Source organism: Egretta garzetta, unplaced genomic scaffold (assembly GCF_000687185.1).
Source record: "Egretta garzetta isolate BGI_Z169 unplaced genomic scaffold, ASM68718v1 scaffold38, whole genome shotgun sequence".
Taxonomy (NCBI): domain Eukaryota; kingdom Metazoa; phylum Chordata; class Aves; order Pelecaniformes; family Ardeidae; genus Egretta; species Egretta garzetta.
In genome coordinates, this window is record NW_009260667.1 from 898,829 (window position 1) to 917,439 (window position 18,611).

The 18,611-nt window shown below is 42.0% G+C and overlaps 1 protein-coding gene across 1 annotated transcript in view; it reads right to left on the minus strand.

Annotated features, from left to right (window-relative positions):
* SLC17A8 (solute carrier family 17 member 8) overlaps positions 1 to 18,188 on the minus strand; it is a 29,825-nt gene extending 11,637 nt beyond the window's left edge. Inside the window, exons 1-5 of the mRNA XM_009645589.1 lie at positions 18,088 to 18,188; positions 10,649 to 10,901; positions 6,762 to 6,880; positions 880 to 994; positions 328 to 415 (exon numbers count right to left, since the gene is read on the minus strand). Of these exons, the coding sequence (XP_009643884.1) occupies positions 328 to 415; positions 880 to 994; positions 6,762 to 6,880; positions 10,649 to 10,901; positions 18,088 to 18,188 (676 nt within the window). The remainder of the gene's footprint in view (positions 1 to 327; positions 416 to 879; positions 995 to 6,761; positions 6,881 to 10,648; positions 10,902 to 18,087) is intronic.
* Positions 18,189 to 18,611: the final 423 nt, after the last annotated feature.

Here is an 18,611-nt window from a genome sequence, read left to right on the forward strand (position 1 = left end):
TCAATTCAATACGTATAATAAATGGAATCCCTAAAGATGGAGCAAATGAAAAAAACCAAAAGGTGTGATTTCTCTCATGTGACACCTCTAGACCCATTTTGGTTTGCCATGAGAGTTGTTTTGAGGTTTGGCTTTAAATGATAAAATGGCGACATATTAAACAAAAAGTCTCTCAGGTTCCTGAGCTCAGAGTACAAGCCAAACGGGTACATGGACAGGTACAGCAAAGGGCAGAGCGTTTCCATTTCTCTTTTAAATCATTAAATGAATAAAATATGTCTAATAGCAATATGCACTTACGTAAACTAAATAGGCATATCAACTTACCGCAGAACGATGTGGTGGCCAACCTGCTTCTCTCCAGTGGAGGAGCCCACTTACTCCACATCCCATGGCAGGCTGGGTAGGTGACGCCCTGGCAGACATTTCACACATCATATGATTTGCTTTCATGCATTCCTACTTCAGCAGTTGCTGATATAGTCCAACCTGTCTAGCTGTTTGTCACCGTGGAATGTTGTAGGAAATGTTAAGCAAGCCTGGAAGAGCTCTGTTGCTTGGGTATAAAGATGTCAAACTAATTTAGGTAATCGCTTAAATGGTTCTGGGGTAAAAATGGTGCTTATTACATGCAGTGGATGGCACAAGGAAACTAAAACAGCTCGACCTGGAGCACCAGAAACCTAAACTTTTTATTTCCTTTTAAGTAAACTTAAAAATATAAGTTGGTATGATTAAAAAATTGTCGTCCTAAAAATGAGCAACAAGTAAAAATGTAGATTGATCAGAAAGCCTGACCAAAAGATCTTATGATTTTTTAGAGCCAAACCTCCAAAAGCAAATGCTGTATGAAAGGACCAGAATGGTGAGTGGTCCTACCTCCACCAGACCTTGCAGAATCCTTACAAACATCACACAGCCATAATGCACACTTGCCGCAGAAGGGATGAACATGTTCAGTGTAGATGTTAGAAAGATAGCTGCTCCAAACACCCTACGGAAAAAAAGTAACATGAAAGGGAACATAAGTATTTTCTACTTTTCAGAAGCGATGCTGTTCTCAGGTACAGTCACAGAGACAATCTCACATACCACCATCTCACCAACCCAAATACTTGTAAAGTCCTCGTATTGGCAAAAGGGGATAAATCCCTATGTGGTCAATACATTTCCTTCTCTGAATGGAACAGACATTTTATTCATACTTAAACAAAGGTGCTGCATTTTAATTGGTATCAGAGGAATAGACCTGGGTGTTGGTACTGGAGGCTAAGCTGTTTATATGAGTCCTCACCTGAGAGAAGGATTCCTATCCTGGGAAGTACCTAAATTCTGTTAGATCAATAGAGTTTAACTTAGATCAGGTAAATTCTGCTTTAAGTGCCTCTCTGAAACATGGGAGTGTGCTGGTTAGTTCCACTTCCTGCTGCTAAAATGTATAACAGGGCTGCTTAAGATCAACTACTTTCCAGCATCACTTCTCTAAATAACAGCTACAAATATCCTTTGTGACTGTGACATAGAAGGCACATTTTTACAAGACAGCTTCTGTGAAAAACATGATAAACATTTTGTTACCCTGCTTGGGAAGAGCACTTGCTGCAGCTGGGCACAAGTCTGTTGAGGCTCTAAATGCACCTGGGGCCCAGTGTGCCCAATGTAAAAGAACATCTGGGGAGCTCATTTGAAAACTGAGGCTGCTGCACCATGGAAAACGCCACTGGAAACCAAGAAAGATACTGGCAACAACTGGTTGGAACAACCATTGAAATTACCACCATTAGGAAGGCTCTACAGAGGGATCTGGACAAGTAGGATAAATGGACTGAGGTCAACTGTGTGAGGTTTAACAAAGCCAAGTGCCGGGTCCTGCATTTGGGTCACAACAACCCTATGCAACGCTGCAGGCTTGGGGAAGAGTGGCTGGAAAGCTGCCTGGCGGAAAAGGACCTGGGGGTGTTGGTCAACAGGCGACTGAATATGAGCCGGCAGTGTGCCCAGGTGGCCAAGGCGGCCAACAGCATCCTGGCTTGTATCAGAAACAGTGTGGCCAGCAGGACTAGGGAGGTGTATTCAGCACTGGTGAGGCCACACCTCGACTACTGTGTTCAGTCCCAGTCCCTTCAGTTCAAGAAGGGCATTGAGGTGCTGGAGTGCATCCAAAGAGCAACAAAGCTGGTGAGGGGTCTGGAGCACAAGTCCTGTGAAAAGCAGCTGAGGGAACTGGGGCTGTTTAGCCTGGAGAAAAGGCGGCTGAGGGGAGACCTTATCGCTCTCTACAACTACCTGAAAGGAGGCTGTAGCGAGGTGGGTGTCCATCTCTTCTCCCAGGTAACGTGTGGATAGGACAAGGAGAAACAATCTCAAGTTGCACCAGGGGAGGTTTTGATTGGATATTAGGAAAAAAATTCTTTACTGAAAGGGTTCTCAAGCACTGCAACAGGCTGCCCAGGGAAGGGATTTAGTCCCCATCCCTGGAGGTATTTAGAAGACGGATAGACGTGGCGCTTAAGGACACGGTTTAGGGGTGGACTTGGCAGTATTAGCTTTACAGTTGGACTCGATGATCTTAAGGGTCTTTTCCAACCTAAACTATTCTATGATTAGTAAGAATCAGCTGTACTTAACTGATTAGATTTCATGTATCTGAAGCCTCAGGTTTCCTTTCTGTGCAATAAATGGGGTTCAACAGCTGTGTCACGCACTATAAATTTCAAGAGTTTGTTACCCCAGCACCTGTGGAAGCTGATACACATGAGGATCCCCTCTACAGTCCTGTTACAGCATTGAAAAATATCGGAACTGGCAGTAGGAGTTCTCCAAAACTGCCAAGCACCATTTAAATTGAATGTCTTACTGCTAATCCTCAGTAGTTTACTGTTTTCTTTGTGCTGTCTGCAATTCAAAGCAACCATGTCTGGCTCCCTGCAGACTGCCTTTGGGTGGGAGATCTTTCATTCTCCAGGTAGAAGGTGTTGGTGGCCCTGGGGACCGTAGCACTTAGGAAACAGAAGGTCAGCCCAGAGCTGCCCTGTCTTGCTTCGAGACTCAAGGTGACACCCTGAGAATAAAGCAGTCCCTTTTGTTAAGGGCCCTCAGCTCCCAGCTACGCTGACGTTAGCTAGCAGCATGCTGCTCTTTGGGGACCGTCATTCATGTTCCTTTTTCAAACTACTCAAACTCAGTGACATTTAACAAGTTTCGAATTGCCTTGTTATGCGTGTGGCATTTCAAAAAGACACATTAAGCTTCATTCTGATATATGAATGGACAGATATTTGATCTGAAATCATATGATTTGGACAACAGTGGTATTTCTCTCCCTTTTGATTTTTTTGCCAAAGGCATACACAGATCTTATTGCACATAGCTCTTTATCATGCTCCACTTTAAAATATTTACAAACTTCTAAAACCTTTTGTTGTCGTTCTTTTCTTTTTTTTTTTTTTTTTTAATAAGGATTTCAATTTTTTTCCATTTCAGCCTGTTTTTCAAAACTTATGCACAGGAAATACACGTCACCTCATTTATTGTATCTAGGCTTATTTTTCACAGTAGGATTAATGGTAGTATTAAAGCATGAAGAGTCTACAGTCAGAGATCAAGAGTGTTTTATCTAAATTCTGTACACCTATTGATAAAAACAACAGTCCGTGCCTAGGCAGCTCATAAGCTGAATGACAAGAAAGCACCCAACAGATGAACACAAAACCAAAGCGGCTGGGTAGGCTGGCAGAGGGAAGTGACAAAGGAACGGATTTATATCAAAAGCGGTCTGAAAATCTAAACTGGAATACAAAGCCTATGATCATATCTTGACATTTAGGAGACTGCTTTCAAAGCCAAGTAAACATTTAGCTGAGAAATAAGTATTACTTAGTTCTCTATTATAATCAGTGAAGAAAAGAGTTTTGCACCTTGCTTCCTTGCCACTAATAGAAATATCAGGTCTGTTATCATAACTCTATTGACAGTCTTGGGGAGCTACAGCAAACTGTGTAAATTAATAAAATGTGAAAGAATAAGCCATAAGAAAGAGAACATATTTCATTATCCAAACAGCTAAATCTGAAGACTGAGTTTCCAATCTCTGCTACTTCATTTAGTGCCAACTCTTAATATCATTGGTTGCAAATGCATCATTTATACAGAGTTAGAACCAGTCACTCTTCTGATACTATTTAAGAGGGCAAGTAATGTTTCCACAAAAAGTCAGCATCTTTCCAGCAGTTCACTGCCATTTATCCCAATGAAAGCTGTTGGTCCACACCATAACTAAAAATATCCCAGTTCTGTTCCATTCATTTGTGTATTGTCTCCTCAACGCTGTGATCCCCAGCCAGCTGCCACTTTGGGATCAAAACAGACTTCTTCAGCGGCGGACTCTGGCCAGCAGGGTGCTGTTACTGAAAACCAGTATCAGGAATTGCCTTACATTTCACATATCCTTGTCACCACCAAACAATGAAACTACGTTTGGATGCATGTTTGAGGATAAGCAGCAAGACAAAGAGACATTGTCACTAAGTGGTTCATGAACATTTTGGTGAAATGCAGGCCTACACAAATTTGAATGACTGTATAAAGCAAATGACATGGTGTTAGATGGTTTGATGCAAAACTATAAAGCACTCAGTATTTCCAGCTGTTCTGAGATCCATTCGAATCCCTTGTTATTACAGATGATAACTATTTGCATTAGAGAGATGCCTGGGGCGGGGGCCATGTGCCATGTTCAGGATTGCACAGTGCTGAGCAGGATTTGAAAAGGTGATAAAAGAGTCTATACCTAAATCTATGATGTCAGTAATAAGATAGAATAATACATCTCATCGCCAGAATGTAGCTTGGACAAAAGAAAACATTTGTCTTGCTGGGGGAGGGTTTCACAGGCTGGCCCCAGATTTCCTGGTTTCCTGCCCCGTGTCTTAGCAAGTAACCCCTCTGAAACAGAAACTCAGCACCACTGCTGAATCTACCCAAGCTGACAATGGTCAGGTAAACAAGGAATAAAGGCAAAACATGGTGTTAGCCTGACCTGTAAATCCTATTAACTACAAACAGAAATTCTCGTTGAGCCCAGCCCTTGGGATGTTGTTGCTCCTCAGCAAATTCTACTCCTAAACCCAGTTATGCTAGTAAAATCCGTAATTTCATGTTGTATTATAGTATTAGATTGCACCTGAAAGTCTCATAGGGACAGAAATACAGCTTTCTGTGCACACACACAACACATACTTAAGGAAGTAGTCAGTGGACAGAATACATTGAGTTACAGGGTAAACATGGTTGATTTTACTGTTTGCAAGAAAATTAGGTAACAAAAGCCAAATTAATAAAACGCTGAATTATTCAGCCAACAGTGTGCACATCTGTGTTTTGGGGCCCTTCTGCTGCAAAAGCTGGTGGCAAGACTAAAAAGGCTGGGGAAATTATTAAGCTTAGCTAATTACTTTGGCTTATTCGGCAGATGGAAAAATACTCTGCTTAGGCACTTGTTCTGTGGTAGAGAAATTAATAATTGAGGACACTAGCAGTGTTGAAGAAGCAGTGAAAACTGAACTCTGAGTAACTTCTTTTTTTTTTTAGTTATGGATGGAGGGGATTTGGGACTGAACTTCTGGGCGATTTTATGGGATGACTCTGTCCTGGAGTCATTTGCATAAGAGCATATGGGTGGGAAAACCTCCCAGGCAGTCTTGTGGCCCTTATAGTTCTTTGCAGAATGCAGAGAGGAAAGAACATTGATTTGGGGCAAAACAATATATACCTAGTCTTAAAGACCTTTTCCTGTTCTACAAGTGTTTGTAGATAAGTCACATCTTGTTTGCAGAGAATGAAATGAGTACCAACCATCTTTATTATCTGTAAAGCCCAAATGCCCTTATCATGCACATCTCATGAGCTTGTTCACAACCAGCTGTCTTCAGACAATCTCCCTCTCTCTGTTGTGGTCATATTCCAAATTCTGAAGACTTTTTGAAGTAAAGCCCAAAATCAAAGTTAGCTTTGGCAAAATTAACTACTTTTCTTACTTCCATTTTTAAGAGCTGTTGAATAAAAAAAAAAAATCAGCCCACAAATGCAATGAGCATAGAAGAAATATCTGTATAGATGCTCAGAGTTCAGCAAACAAAAATCAGAAGTTCTAGGCAATCCTAATTACACACAGTCAATACACTATCCACCCATGGCAAAAATATCTGTGTGCATGAAGATAGATTTTTTTAGCAGGAGGGTTGGACTAGATGATCTCCCAAGGTCCCTTCCAACCCTTGCCATTCTGTGATTCTGTGTGATTCTGTGATTTGTGCCTTCAGAACAGAAATAGTTCTGTAATTTCTACATGCCAGGCTTCAGTCCACACTGAGTTTTTAAAGGCAAAAAGTCAAATTTTTTTGGAAAATGTTTGTTTGGTGTTGAGCTAAAAAGCACTAAAGGCAACTTCTGAAAGTCAAATGCTACAATCATTGTCTGAAGCATTAGGTATGCTAACACTCCTACCACTCTCCAGAAAGCATTATTGTTTGGATAGGGAATGTGTAAATATCGGAGATGAACAAGCTAAGTTGGGAGAAACAGCAATAGACCCATAATGGAAACTGAGTCCCATTTTTGTTTATAGACTAAATACTGCATGTTCAATTTCAGATGTTTATTCCTGAAATACATTAATTCCCTATTTTAGAGATCATCATTTAAACAGTGTGAAACAGTCATCAGGCTGTAAAGCTTAATTCTTTTGATTGTTGTTTTCTTACCTGTTAGCAGCCAATTTGTTTGCAATGAACCCTCCTGGAATTTGTGTCACAATGTAACCCCAGAAAAAAGAGCCATGAATGAGTCCCACTGTCTCTGGATCCCAGTTGAATTGGGCTTTCTGTAAGGGAAACAGAAAAAAATGCTGTAAGATGAAGCATACTTATTGTAAGATAACCACTATTTGGAAGTCACACACAAGTCACTCATCTTCCAAATCAAGGCAGTCTCTTTACACTGGTGTTGCTGAGCTTGAACCCCCCCAGTTAAGGCAAAAAGATGTCGAATTCCCATGTGAGATTACTGCTTTTTCTCTTAGCTTTCAGTTGGGTGGACAGGAGGGGGGAAAGGTTTCAGCCAGAGGGCAGCTAATGCTGGAGCTTCGCCTTTGCACTTGTCACTGCTTCCCCCTGGGCCGCTTAGTCCTGAAACGTGCTGGGTGTTATAACAAGGCCCTGATGAATTTTAGTGGACATACCCACGTCCCCAAGATTATCGAGGTTGCTCAGGTCCTTCGGGGTGATCAGCTGCCTGGTCAGGCTGGTCCTGTATTGGTTCTCCTTGTCAAGGCCAAACTCTTGACCATCCACTATCTGCATTAAGTGGCATGGGAGCAGAAAAGGAGAGGTGGGGGTAACACCTGAAGAGAAGGCACTCTGGAAATAAAACGAGGTTACACCAGCTAGCTGATTAGTTTATCATTTATTAAAAGTGATGCCAGTCATAGGGCTGGACTGGGACACAGAAGGCCACCCACAGGCTGGTCATAGATGGTTCCTAGCCAAAAATATCTGCAGCCAAGAGAAATGCTTTCACCATACATCTGATCCTTGTATACCAAACAGTGCCAGTCTTCTCCAGGCTCTTCCTGAATAAGGACAGTCCCGTTCTCTGATGACCCTGTTTGACATACTTTGTTCAGAGGAGGGATAGCCACAGCCCAGGACAAAACACAGAGGAAGTGAAGAAAAGAAAGGTGGATCCAAGGTACCCTTCTCCATTCTGGGAGATCACACAGGGCCTGGCTCAGCACAATCCCACTAATGTAAGGGCAGTGTCAACTTTTCCTCCTTGAACCCTTAGTTCAGAAGCGCTGTTTTGGAGCAGAGAGTAACCATGATGTTTTGCTTCATGATCATTTTTATGTTAATGACATGGCAGGGGAAGGTGGCTAAGCATCATATGAGGAAGAAGCACAGATGTCTTTTAGATTCTGAATAAAATTGTCACTAAAACACTGCAGAAAAATGAAAACTGGAGTGATAAACCTTAACATCTCCTTTTCTGTATTACTTTCTGTGTGTAAAAAGAAGAACAATTTTCCTCAGTAGGTTGATTTTTTTCCCCAAGCAAGCAAACTAAAATACAGGTCCTACAGGGAGCAAGATGGCATTAATTAGCCAGTCAGGTTTATAGAGGGCTAAAGGGCTTCCCTCCCCATCGTTATGCATTCTGACAGGAGACCCACTTTCCTGTGCTGAGTTACATTTCTGTTTTAAATACCTAATTTTCTACTAGTGATTTCCAGCTTAGTTTCTAGGTGGTATTAATTTATGAAGGCAGAAACACCATGGAAAAAGTTCCTGCATCAGGAGGTGTTCATGCCCAAACAACAATTTGAGATTTGTGAGATAGGTTTGTCCAAATTTCCTTCAAACTACTTTTTCTGAGCTTCCCAGCCTACACAGGCACATCCTGTCTCTTGCTCCAGGATGAAGTCTAGAACCAGAAATTCAAAGCGTGACCCCAGGGAGCAGGAATTAGACTGAATAAATCCAAAGTCAGCAGCAAGTCTAAGCAGCAGGAGTTGGTCAGAGGAGATTGCAGATGAGGAAGAACTAGGAAAGTCTTCATTCACTTTGGTAAATCTTTCTAGGGTTTATGGAGTCTGATTAGAAACACTCTTAACTTTGGAAATTTACTATAGACACATTCTGCAATTTTCTTGCACCAGAAGTTAAAATATTTGGGAGAAAAGATGATGAATAATTGCACAGCTTTTCATTCATCTCTAGCAACACTACAGAAGGTATCTGCCTCTCTGGGAGATGTGTTTTATTTTAGGGAATGTGTTGACAAACAAAGGGTATCACAGAATCACAGAATCGCAAGGGTTGGAAGGGACCTCGGGAGATCATCTAGTCCAACCCCCCTGCTAAAGCAGGGTCACCTAGAGCATGTTACACAGGACTTCATCCAGGCAGGCTTTGAATATCTCCAGAGAAGGAGACTCCACAACCCCCCTGGGCAGCCTGTTCCAGTGCTCCATCAGCCTCAGAGTAAAGAAGTTTTTCCTCATATTCAAGTGAAACCTCTTATGTCTCAGTTTGTACCCATTGCCCCTTGTCCTGTCGCTGGACACCACTGCAAAGAGTGTGGCTCCGTTCTCTTGACTTTCATCCTTAAGATATTTGTATGTATTGATGAGGTCCCCTCTCAGTCTTCTCTTCTTCAGGCTGAACAAGCCCAACTCTCTCAGCCTTTCCTCATAGGGGAGATGCTCCAGTCCCTTAATCACCCTTGTTGCGCTCCTCTGGACTCTTTCTAGGAGTTCCTCATCTTTCTTGAACTGGGGAGCCCAGAACTGGACACAATACTCCAGGTGGGGTCTCACTAGGGCAGAGTAGAGGGGGAGGAGAACCTCCCTCGACCTGCTGGCCACACTCCTCTTAATGCACCCCAGGATACCATTGGCCTTCTTGGCAACAAGTGCACACTGCTGGCTCATCGTCAGCTTGTCATCCACCAGGACTCCCAGGTCCCTCTTGGCAGAGCTGCTTCCCAGTAGGTCAGCCCCCAGCCTGTACTGGTGCATGGGGTTCAACCTCCCCAGGTGCAGCACTCGACACTTGCCCGTGTTGAATTTCATCAGGTTCCTCTCCGCCCAACTCTCCAGCTTGTCCAGGTCCCGCTGAATGGCAGCACAGCCTTCCGGCATATCAGCCACTCTTCCCAGTTTTGTGTCATCAGTGAACTTGCTGAGGGTACGCTCTGTCCCCTCGTCCATGGGCTGGAGGAAGCCTCTGTTCCCTAGGAGGGTCTGATGATACTTTGTCCTTCTGTAGTGGCTTTCCTCCTAGACCTCAGTACGTGGGGAATCCTCAGGTAAGAGTGAATATTCCTGCAAATAATTTGTTATGACAGTATCCAAAAATAAATCAACAAGTAGAGCAAATGTAAAAGAGGTTCAAGTTCATAAAGTCCATAAAGGGGCTCAAGATATCACAGCTATGTACCAAGGCAGGACTGGGGAAACGAAGATATGTATTGAGCCTGCAGTTCCTTGGGTGCATTGTTAAAGATTTGTTTGTAGGCATCTGCTGTGACACACATGCCATCCACTGCAAATTTGAAAATAGCTTGGCACCTAGCTCCAAATACCTCTAGACAGCAATCCACATTGTCAACCACCTGTAAAAACCTGTTGCTTTATCAGCAGTGACTACTTTAAGGTCTTGAAAGTCGTCTACTGATCTGAATAGAGTGAGCGCAGTGCTACATACAGCAATTAATCATTCCTTCTGTAGCAGCATCGGAGCACACTTCCCTCAGAGAAAGTAAATAGTAAAAGCTTCTGCCACTGCAACAAAATCTGTCTACAACTGAAAGATCAGGGACCTGATAGATGGGCAAGTCAATTCAGTTCTCAATTCTGTTACTTACATCCTCTATGACGTTGCAAATCCCCAAATCTGACAGATTTTTAATGTGACTTAGAGACCTAAATAGGAATTAAACACCAACACATCTATGTGAATCCAGATTCAGATGTCTCTGGTTTTGATCTATGTATATAGAGTACTTTGATATGTGGCACTTTGATATGTGGCACTTTGATGATTTTGCAACGGGGTCTGCTCAGAACAATGAAAGGAAGATGTTTTCTCACCTGCAGCTCTGGTTTCCCATTGACATACACAGTGTTATTGTTCACCATTTCCACGATGGCAACACCCAGGTTGCACCTAATCCCGAAGGAGATGCAAAAGCCCAGACCGCTCATTATGGCAATGATGTAGCGCTTGGGCAGCCCGCAGCAGTAGCAGTCGCACGGTGCTGGCTTGCGGGTGCTCGCCTGCACGGGCCGCCCCTCTTCCGTCAGCTCAATGCGATCCTCCTCTACATTGGTGCCATCGATTTTCCTGAACGGATGAAGAAAGAGAAAATGAAAATGCTTTACTCTCTCAGTAAAATTTTCTGAAACGTAAATGTGCAGTTCTGTCCCCCAGTCAGCTGCTAAATCACCTCCTTGCGAGGCGTTTGTCTCTTGGCTGTGTGATGAGTGAATGCTGGGCAGGCTTTGGAAGGTTAGCACAGGTTTTTTCATGCATGACCTCTGAATTTTGTAAATCCAAGCCACCTAGCCGGACAGCTAGCTGGAAAAATGTTCACAGGCTATTCATGAGCGTCATTACGAGAGCTAAGCTGAGCTCTGTTATGATAAATTCTGCAGATAGTTAGGAAAATGTGCACATGAAGAAATTCATCATCATTTCTAATTGGATCCACTAAGCAGAGCTGGCAGTAGGCTTTAAGAAAAGGGTAAATACAGTACAAAGCATGGTTTTGCTCAGCCCAAAATGCCCTGTGAATTTGTTATCACTTTTAAGACAAAAATCAGAGCTATACGGAAGAGGAGAAGAGGTTCTGGTGTCAAAGCACCTCCTTAAGATGTAAAAGAGCCAGGCCCAGACTTTCTCTGCCTGAAGGGATTTGAAGCCACCCATCTCCTCTTCTCTGAAACACCCCCTCACCACAGGGACTTAGGTCATTGCAAAGTGAACCCCTGCAATTCCTGTTATTGACCATCTTCAACTTCTTGTTTCAAACACTTAAGATCTGAAGGAAGACAAGAACTTTCTGGGCTGTTGATTCAGTGCTCTTCAGCAGTAGAGACTGAAAGGGCTCTGCCTGCATTAAACTTAGTTCGGCAACTGCAGCACAGTTGGGAGGAACAGGTAGGGAAGGGGCCAGGGATGTGGGCTCTCCTATTTACTTGGGATAGGGACAAATGGTACCCGGCCACTTCAGCCTGCAAGAGGCTGCCCATCAGCTACCGGCTGACACGGGAGGGCAGCTCCTCCAGCTTTGTGTATCCAGTCTTTCCTTTTCCTGGAAGCAACCCAGTTGAGAGATTCATATTAAAGAAAATGGCACTTCCATATTATCTGGAATTGCATGATAGTGCAATTAAAAATTAACTTGATCTCCCAGCCTGATTGGGGATATTAACATCCTGTGCTGTAGGACCAGGGAATGACTCCGGTAGAAAAGGGGGGGTTAGAAAGAGCTGAACGTGGTTAAATACTCCCTTTCCTAACACTAACTTCCCATGCCTTTGTTTTAAATGTAGAATATGGGTTTTCTGACATGCTGAAACATTAAGCACATGGTTAGCTGTGAATAAATCACTGACCCACTGAACACTACCCGCAAGCTTAAGGTTAAGTGTTTGCTAAAGGATGGCCTCAATCAGCAGTTCCATTACGAAGCCTTTCAGTTTTGACATTGCTCTGAAGCAGTGAGCTCAGGATCCAGCTCCTTTTGTCTCTGCTATGGAGTTACTCTCAGTACTGTGAAAATATGAACAGTTACTTAATCTAAAGGAAGCCCAGCTTGCCATATAAGATGATGAAATGATTTCATTCACTCTTTTCTGATAAGGAATAACTTATTTCCTTCTTTTACACATCTGGTTGGATGTGTTTGCAATCAAATGCACTTCAGTTTTCCATATAAAAGTCACCTATAAAGAAATGTTGCCAGTGCATATATGGATGGGCTACACCTGACCGGCCTACACAGTATCTGGTTGGGTTTTTTGGGAGAACAGTGTTGGTTTAATCACAGTTTTCTCCGGTTGTTGTAAATCTAATGTACTATCCATAATCTAACAGGCAGTACCCAATACTAAAGGTTTTGCAAATATAGTATGGCTTCCTGGGGTGCCATACAAAATTTCACTTTCCAATATGAATTTTCACTTTAAAACCTCAATATTTCTAGGCCATATAGCTACAGGCCAGCTGGTGCATCATTTACTATATTACTCCTTTTTACATCGTATCATCCAACCATTACTCCAGCCTTATTTGAAGTAACAAGAAAAAAAGCACATTACAGTCCATCAGCTCACATTTCCAATAAACACTGGAATCGGAGTGGTTTGGGCCAGAAGGGAACTCCGGGGATTATTTGATTTAACCCCGTGCTCAAAGCAGTGCTAACTGCAAAGTTAGAACGTTAGCTCATTGTCAGGCTGGAGGGAAGACTTTGCATTAAAGCAAGGTAACATGGGAAATGTGATATTACTGTGGTGTTATTGAAGGTGATTGAGATCTTATGATTCACCGTCAGGGAAACAGCATTTGTTAGTGAAGTGAGAGTACAGAGAGTAATGCAGTCAGGCACTTTAAAAAGAAGACACCGAGCATTCCATGCTCTGTATATAGGTAGGTGTAAACTGAATAAAATATCAGAAATAAAGACCTCGGGAAGTGAAAAGACAATTGAATAATTCTTTTTTAGAACTGTTGTCATCTCAAAAGAGTTATTAACAAACCAAAAGAAGTAATTTAACTGTCTTCTTCTAACATAATCTAAGATATTGATTGAATGAAATCAAAGCACAATTCCTCAAATTTTTATACCTTTACCAGGTTCTCTATTTATAAGAGAGACATTGGACTTTAATTGGTGCATTATTTGGGGCAGCTGGCAAGGATTAGACACATGATGCAAAGACAAAACATCTGTTCCAATCTGGACTTTTTCAGCTGGCTGTCGATTCACATAGGCATGAAAACATCCTTCTGCTCCAAATTCACTGTTAAAAGCGGTGAGCCAGGACTAGCGCTATGGGCCAACATTGCCTCTGCAGAGAAATTAATTGTTTTGCTATTGTATTCAACTACTCATTGATAAAAGCAGGTTGAGGACTGATCCATGACCCCAAATTCACACAATGTTTTTCATACCCCCAACATTAACCCTTCTGTAGCAGATTTGTCTCAGAGAAAACTATTTTGCAATAGCAGTCCAAAACTGCATTAGCAGTGCAGACATTCACAGAGCCTGTGTTTGACCTAGCTTTTTGGCCTTATTTCATTGAATAGGTATATAACGAAGGTATGGCAAATCCATGAAAAGATCAGAAATATATCTTCTAATTGATCCATGTATTTTGGTAGCGCTGCTGAAAATTTTCCCTTGTTGTACACCAATGATTTAGAAGAAAATAGCTTCAGAGCCAGGCCTCTCCTCTAATTACCTGACTAGTGCATTTTGCCGCATGGGAAATGTTCAGTCCTTATATCAATCTGTCTCCTTTTTTCAACAAACATACATTTTGCAAGCAAGAAGAGCTAAGCTATTTGAAGATATCTGTCTTCATGTTCTGTGTGCAAATGTCATAAAATCTGTATGCAAAATTTCTCTTCCTTATTGAATGGGTTTTCTCTGGCATATACTGAATTTTGGAAGAATGGAAGAAATTTCAAAAATCCCTATCAGTAACAAATAAAATCCGTAGAACACATATATATTCACCTACCTGTATTTATGGGATTTTAGCATAGGAATTAGTTATTTCTTCAAATGATAAAGCAGGCGGATTAGAATCAGACCATTTCATTTCATTTGATTAAAAACACATAGATTCTACAATAAGGGGCAAATGTTAACACTTGCCGCATGTTAGAGCATGTTCTAGAGTGACTTTTTCCAGATATTACAAGGAGCTGCAGCACAATCATAGATAATGTTCAAACCTCACACCTACAAATCCTGCATCAGTCATCACATGCGACAATTACTGATGATCCTGGCATAACTTTGGAAACCTACACACTGATGTTCAAAAAATACCATTCATGGAAAAGCAGATGCAATCTTCTGAGATCTCATATACTCTCTGGGGATTTGCCCAGGTGATAATTGTCCACACCAAACCCTGCAACTGATGCATTGGTACGAAATCCCAGCACAGACAGGCAAACCTTGAGTCGCTCAGTGTATGGGACCTCTCCGGCCGCTTTCTGCACGGTATTTGCATGAAACTCATGGCACGTCTCAAAAGTAGGCACCATGGGACTGCACCTCCCAGGCGCTGCACTCCCAGGCTGCAGGGCAGCCTCACAGTTTCTCCTCAGCACAGCCTCAATGGGAGGGATGCCCCGTGGGTGCTTCAGCACTGCACCGGTGTATTTTGCCCTTGCACTAATACCATTGTACACCGGGGCCATGCACGGCACACAGACCAGCTGAGTCTGGACACCTCACGTTGTGTTCACAGTGCTGCACAGTCTGCAGTGCACTAGACTCTCCCTACTTGTGTGCAAAGGAAAAATTTGAGAGGACTAAGGCTATGATCCAGCGCAGGCGGAGGAGCCCTGTCCAATGCAAGGGTATATCGCCTAGACTCAAGTTGCAGTTTTTCGCAGTTTAGGCTGTCTAATTCACCAAGGAACATCTGCAGCAGTCAGAGCTATCAGGGCCCAGACTACATACAGCAACTGCGTGACATGGCCCATATGACTTTTCACGTCAACAGGGACATTATTGAATTGTAAACCCGCTTAGTCACTTCCCACTTCATCAGTAAGCCCACAGTTGCTGTTAGCTGGTCCAAGACCTCTGAAATCTTCAGAGTAGGCAGAGCCTGAGATTTTGCTTTAGTTCATGAATTTTCATTTGACAACACTAAGTTCACAGAAGGCCCAAAGTGTTTGTGAATGCCAAGAAGCTCTGCAGGAAAAGCTTTCTTCTCTGGGAAACTTATAAGGCTTGCAGAGGCCCAGCTCTGATATCCATTCACCCAAGCCTTGAATTCCCTGAATTATTTTGGGTTTTGCTGCCCTGCTGTATTTAAGTAATCAAGAACAAACCCAATTTTGCACAAAAATTATTTTTACAAAACATCTAAAATATTTTCTAAAACGTCTTCTAAGATCTCACAAATCAAACCACTAGCAACAGCCTAAAAAAAGGACACCTCTCAGGTCTCACCAGTTCAGTCCCCCTTGCCTCCCTTTCAGGACCCAAATTTAGATTAAATTTAGATCTGAATTTAGATTTATTTACCCTAAAGTAACCTCCTGTGGGCAGACTCCTGTTTTGCAGCACCCACAAAATAATTTGAGATTGCTACACACCTGCGAGGAGGCGGTAAATTACTTCATGCTGCTTGAGCTTTAGCACTCAAACTTGTCTGTGGCTGTGGAGCAGCCTGGATCTGGCAGCTGATTTTGCTTCTGGATCTGCTCTCTTGTTTGCAAGACGGAAGAAATGTGGTAGGAAGGCATAAACTTGTCATATTTACCAAAGCTAAAAAGTATTTTTCTACCCATTTTGCTAGTTTTAATCCCACATCAACACATGACAGTCAGTGAAATCACACTCGGAGACCCATAAAGAATGCGCATTAATGTAATTGATCACTTATCAAATGCTAGACAAGAAACCAAATTCCTTGCTGATTTACACCATATTAAAGCCAATTGGACTGGATGAAGAGGAAAGTCGAGGTTGCGGCTGGTAGGTATACATACATACCTTCATGTAAAAACAGAAGTGTATGCACCTGTTTGTAGGCTAAGCGGTAGAGAATGAGGTTCAAGTTAAAAACATGCAAGTTTCATTCCTTACAGAAACCTTCAAACATGACTGCCTATTTCCTGAGACTGCTTAACTTGCAGCAATTCTTACTTAGATCTGATTGCAGACATAGTAAAAAACCTGTTATTATTTGGATTATTTCCTCCACTGGCTAGTACATCTAAGAAAGGCACTGGTATACATACGTTTAAAACAGAAAATAATTAAGTCCAGCAAACTTTCTTGTATCTCAACTTAGATTTGGGTAGGTTTGATTCAGTAGCAATGTTGCTGAAGTTGGATGCCAGTACTGTCAACTGTGTGGGAACCAGCCTGACATCCGTGATACATGGCTACAAGAGGAGAGTAATCTGGCTAACTGAGAGCGTGCATACCATTTCCACATCACAAACTCAGTGTACTGCCATATCACATACTCGCTAAATACAAACCCTCCATGCATTTGGTCAAATTGGCCAGCAGAGCCCACAGCAAAGAGAATTTATGACTGAAAAAATGACTTAGCTTGGTGTTTTAAAACAAAAACAGAATCCCTGGAATTACTGTAGAGTATCGTAAAAGTAAAAAGAGCAAAATGTCAGGCTTCATCTACAACACTGTAAATGAAGAAGAGTTAAGTTGAAACTGCGTGGAACAGATATTCTGTTCACATAGCATAGAAATAGTGTGACTGGCAATCTACCAGTGCATATTACACTTCTCTAAAAGTGTACCTGCTTATTTTCTTGCATATGCATGCTGTAGTCTAATACATGTAAATTTATTATACATTTTCCTGTGATCAAAGGCATGTTTAGATGTGCCAAGAACTACACCTCAACTCAAAATAGCATTCACAAAAGAAGGCAAAGGGACGGATATGAAAGCAAATACAATTCAGTCACTAAAACCACATTCAGTTAAAATGTTGACTTGATACATACAAAGATTTCAAACGCTGAACATCAAGCATGCAAGAAATGCTACTGAAACCTTTGGCTCTCATCTATTGATTATACAAATAAATGTTGTCAGTGGCCATTACTGATAGAAATAATCATCCATTTAAATGACAAATCTCCTTCCTTTCATGAAAGGGCTTATTTTTTATCAAAAAAATATAACTCTTTCTTTGTTGTTTCATAAACTGTCAGACTACGATAGAAATCTTTAATCTTTTTTCTCTTGCTAGCAAACAGCTGCTTTGCCTTTTTCTCTTTCTAATTTGTTAGTCTCAGTAAACATACACATGCACATCTCTACTTAATACATTTTTCTCTTACTGATCTGGAACAAGATTTTCAAGAAAGCCCCAGTAATTTAAGAACAGTAAGTCTAATTTCAAGAGTGGCATGATTTGGGAGTGTTAATTCCCATTAAATCATCAGTTTTCTCATGCAAGCTAAACCACAGAATTGTTCACATTTAATTATTTAAAAGTTTTTTAATTAAAACACTTTTTCATGCTCTTTGTAATATTAGAACACTGCTTTATGACTTTTTTCACCTTTTTTAGTTTAATACAAATATTCTTTTATCTATAGTTATATCCTGTTGTAACAGTGCTCCTTTTACATCTTCTGTCTTGCAGCAAGGTGTCTCTCACTATCTGAACTCAGATATTAATTTTGCAACTCTAAATTCTGTTTTACTTTTATACATTTTTCTAGCCTTCATTTATCTTTCATATATCGAACCAATGGAACTGTCTGGGAATATTCTGTTGGATTTTACCTTCTCAGATTCCCCAGTGAGTCACTAATGATGTTCTTCACCTCTTCCTTCCCTGGGTTAAAAAATCTTTCCTTCAGCGAACCGAACCCTTTGAAAGGCATTTTGTCTTCTTCAGTAAATCCCTTACGTTAACAAGCATTTACTTCTGCTGTCATATTTCCCAAAGCCAGGCTGGGGGAGCCTCCGCCAGTCCCCTCAGTGACCTCTGCAGTAACAACCAGTTGCTCAAGAAAGGAGCATGGAAGAAAAAAAAAAAAATAAAAAAAAATAGAAATAAAAAAAAAAAATATCAAAACAGATCTCCCAAAGCCAGAAAGTCGGTCGGGAAGAGCTCTGGAGTGAAACCCCCTCGGAAGCACTCAGGGACTCGGCGGTGCACTTGCGGCAGCTCTGCCGTGCCTCTGTGCAGGGTCGGGCACCTGTACGGGGCAGCTGGTCCGGGGGCTGCAGCTGGCGAGCTGGGGGTGCTGCCGAGGGCCAGCGGGTGTCCCTGGGTGTCCCTGGGCAGGATGCTGCTGCCTGCA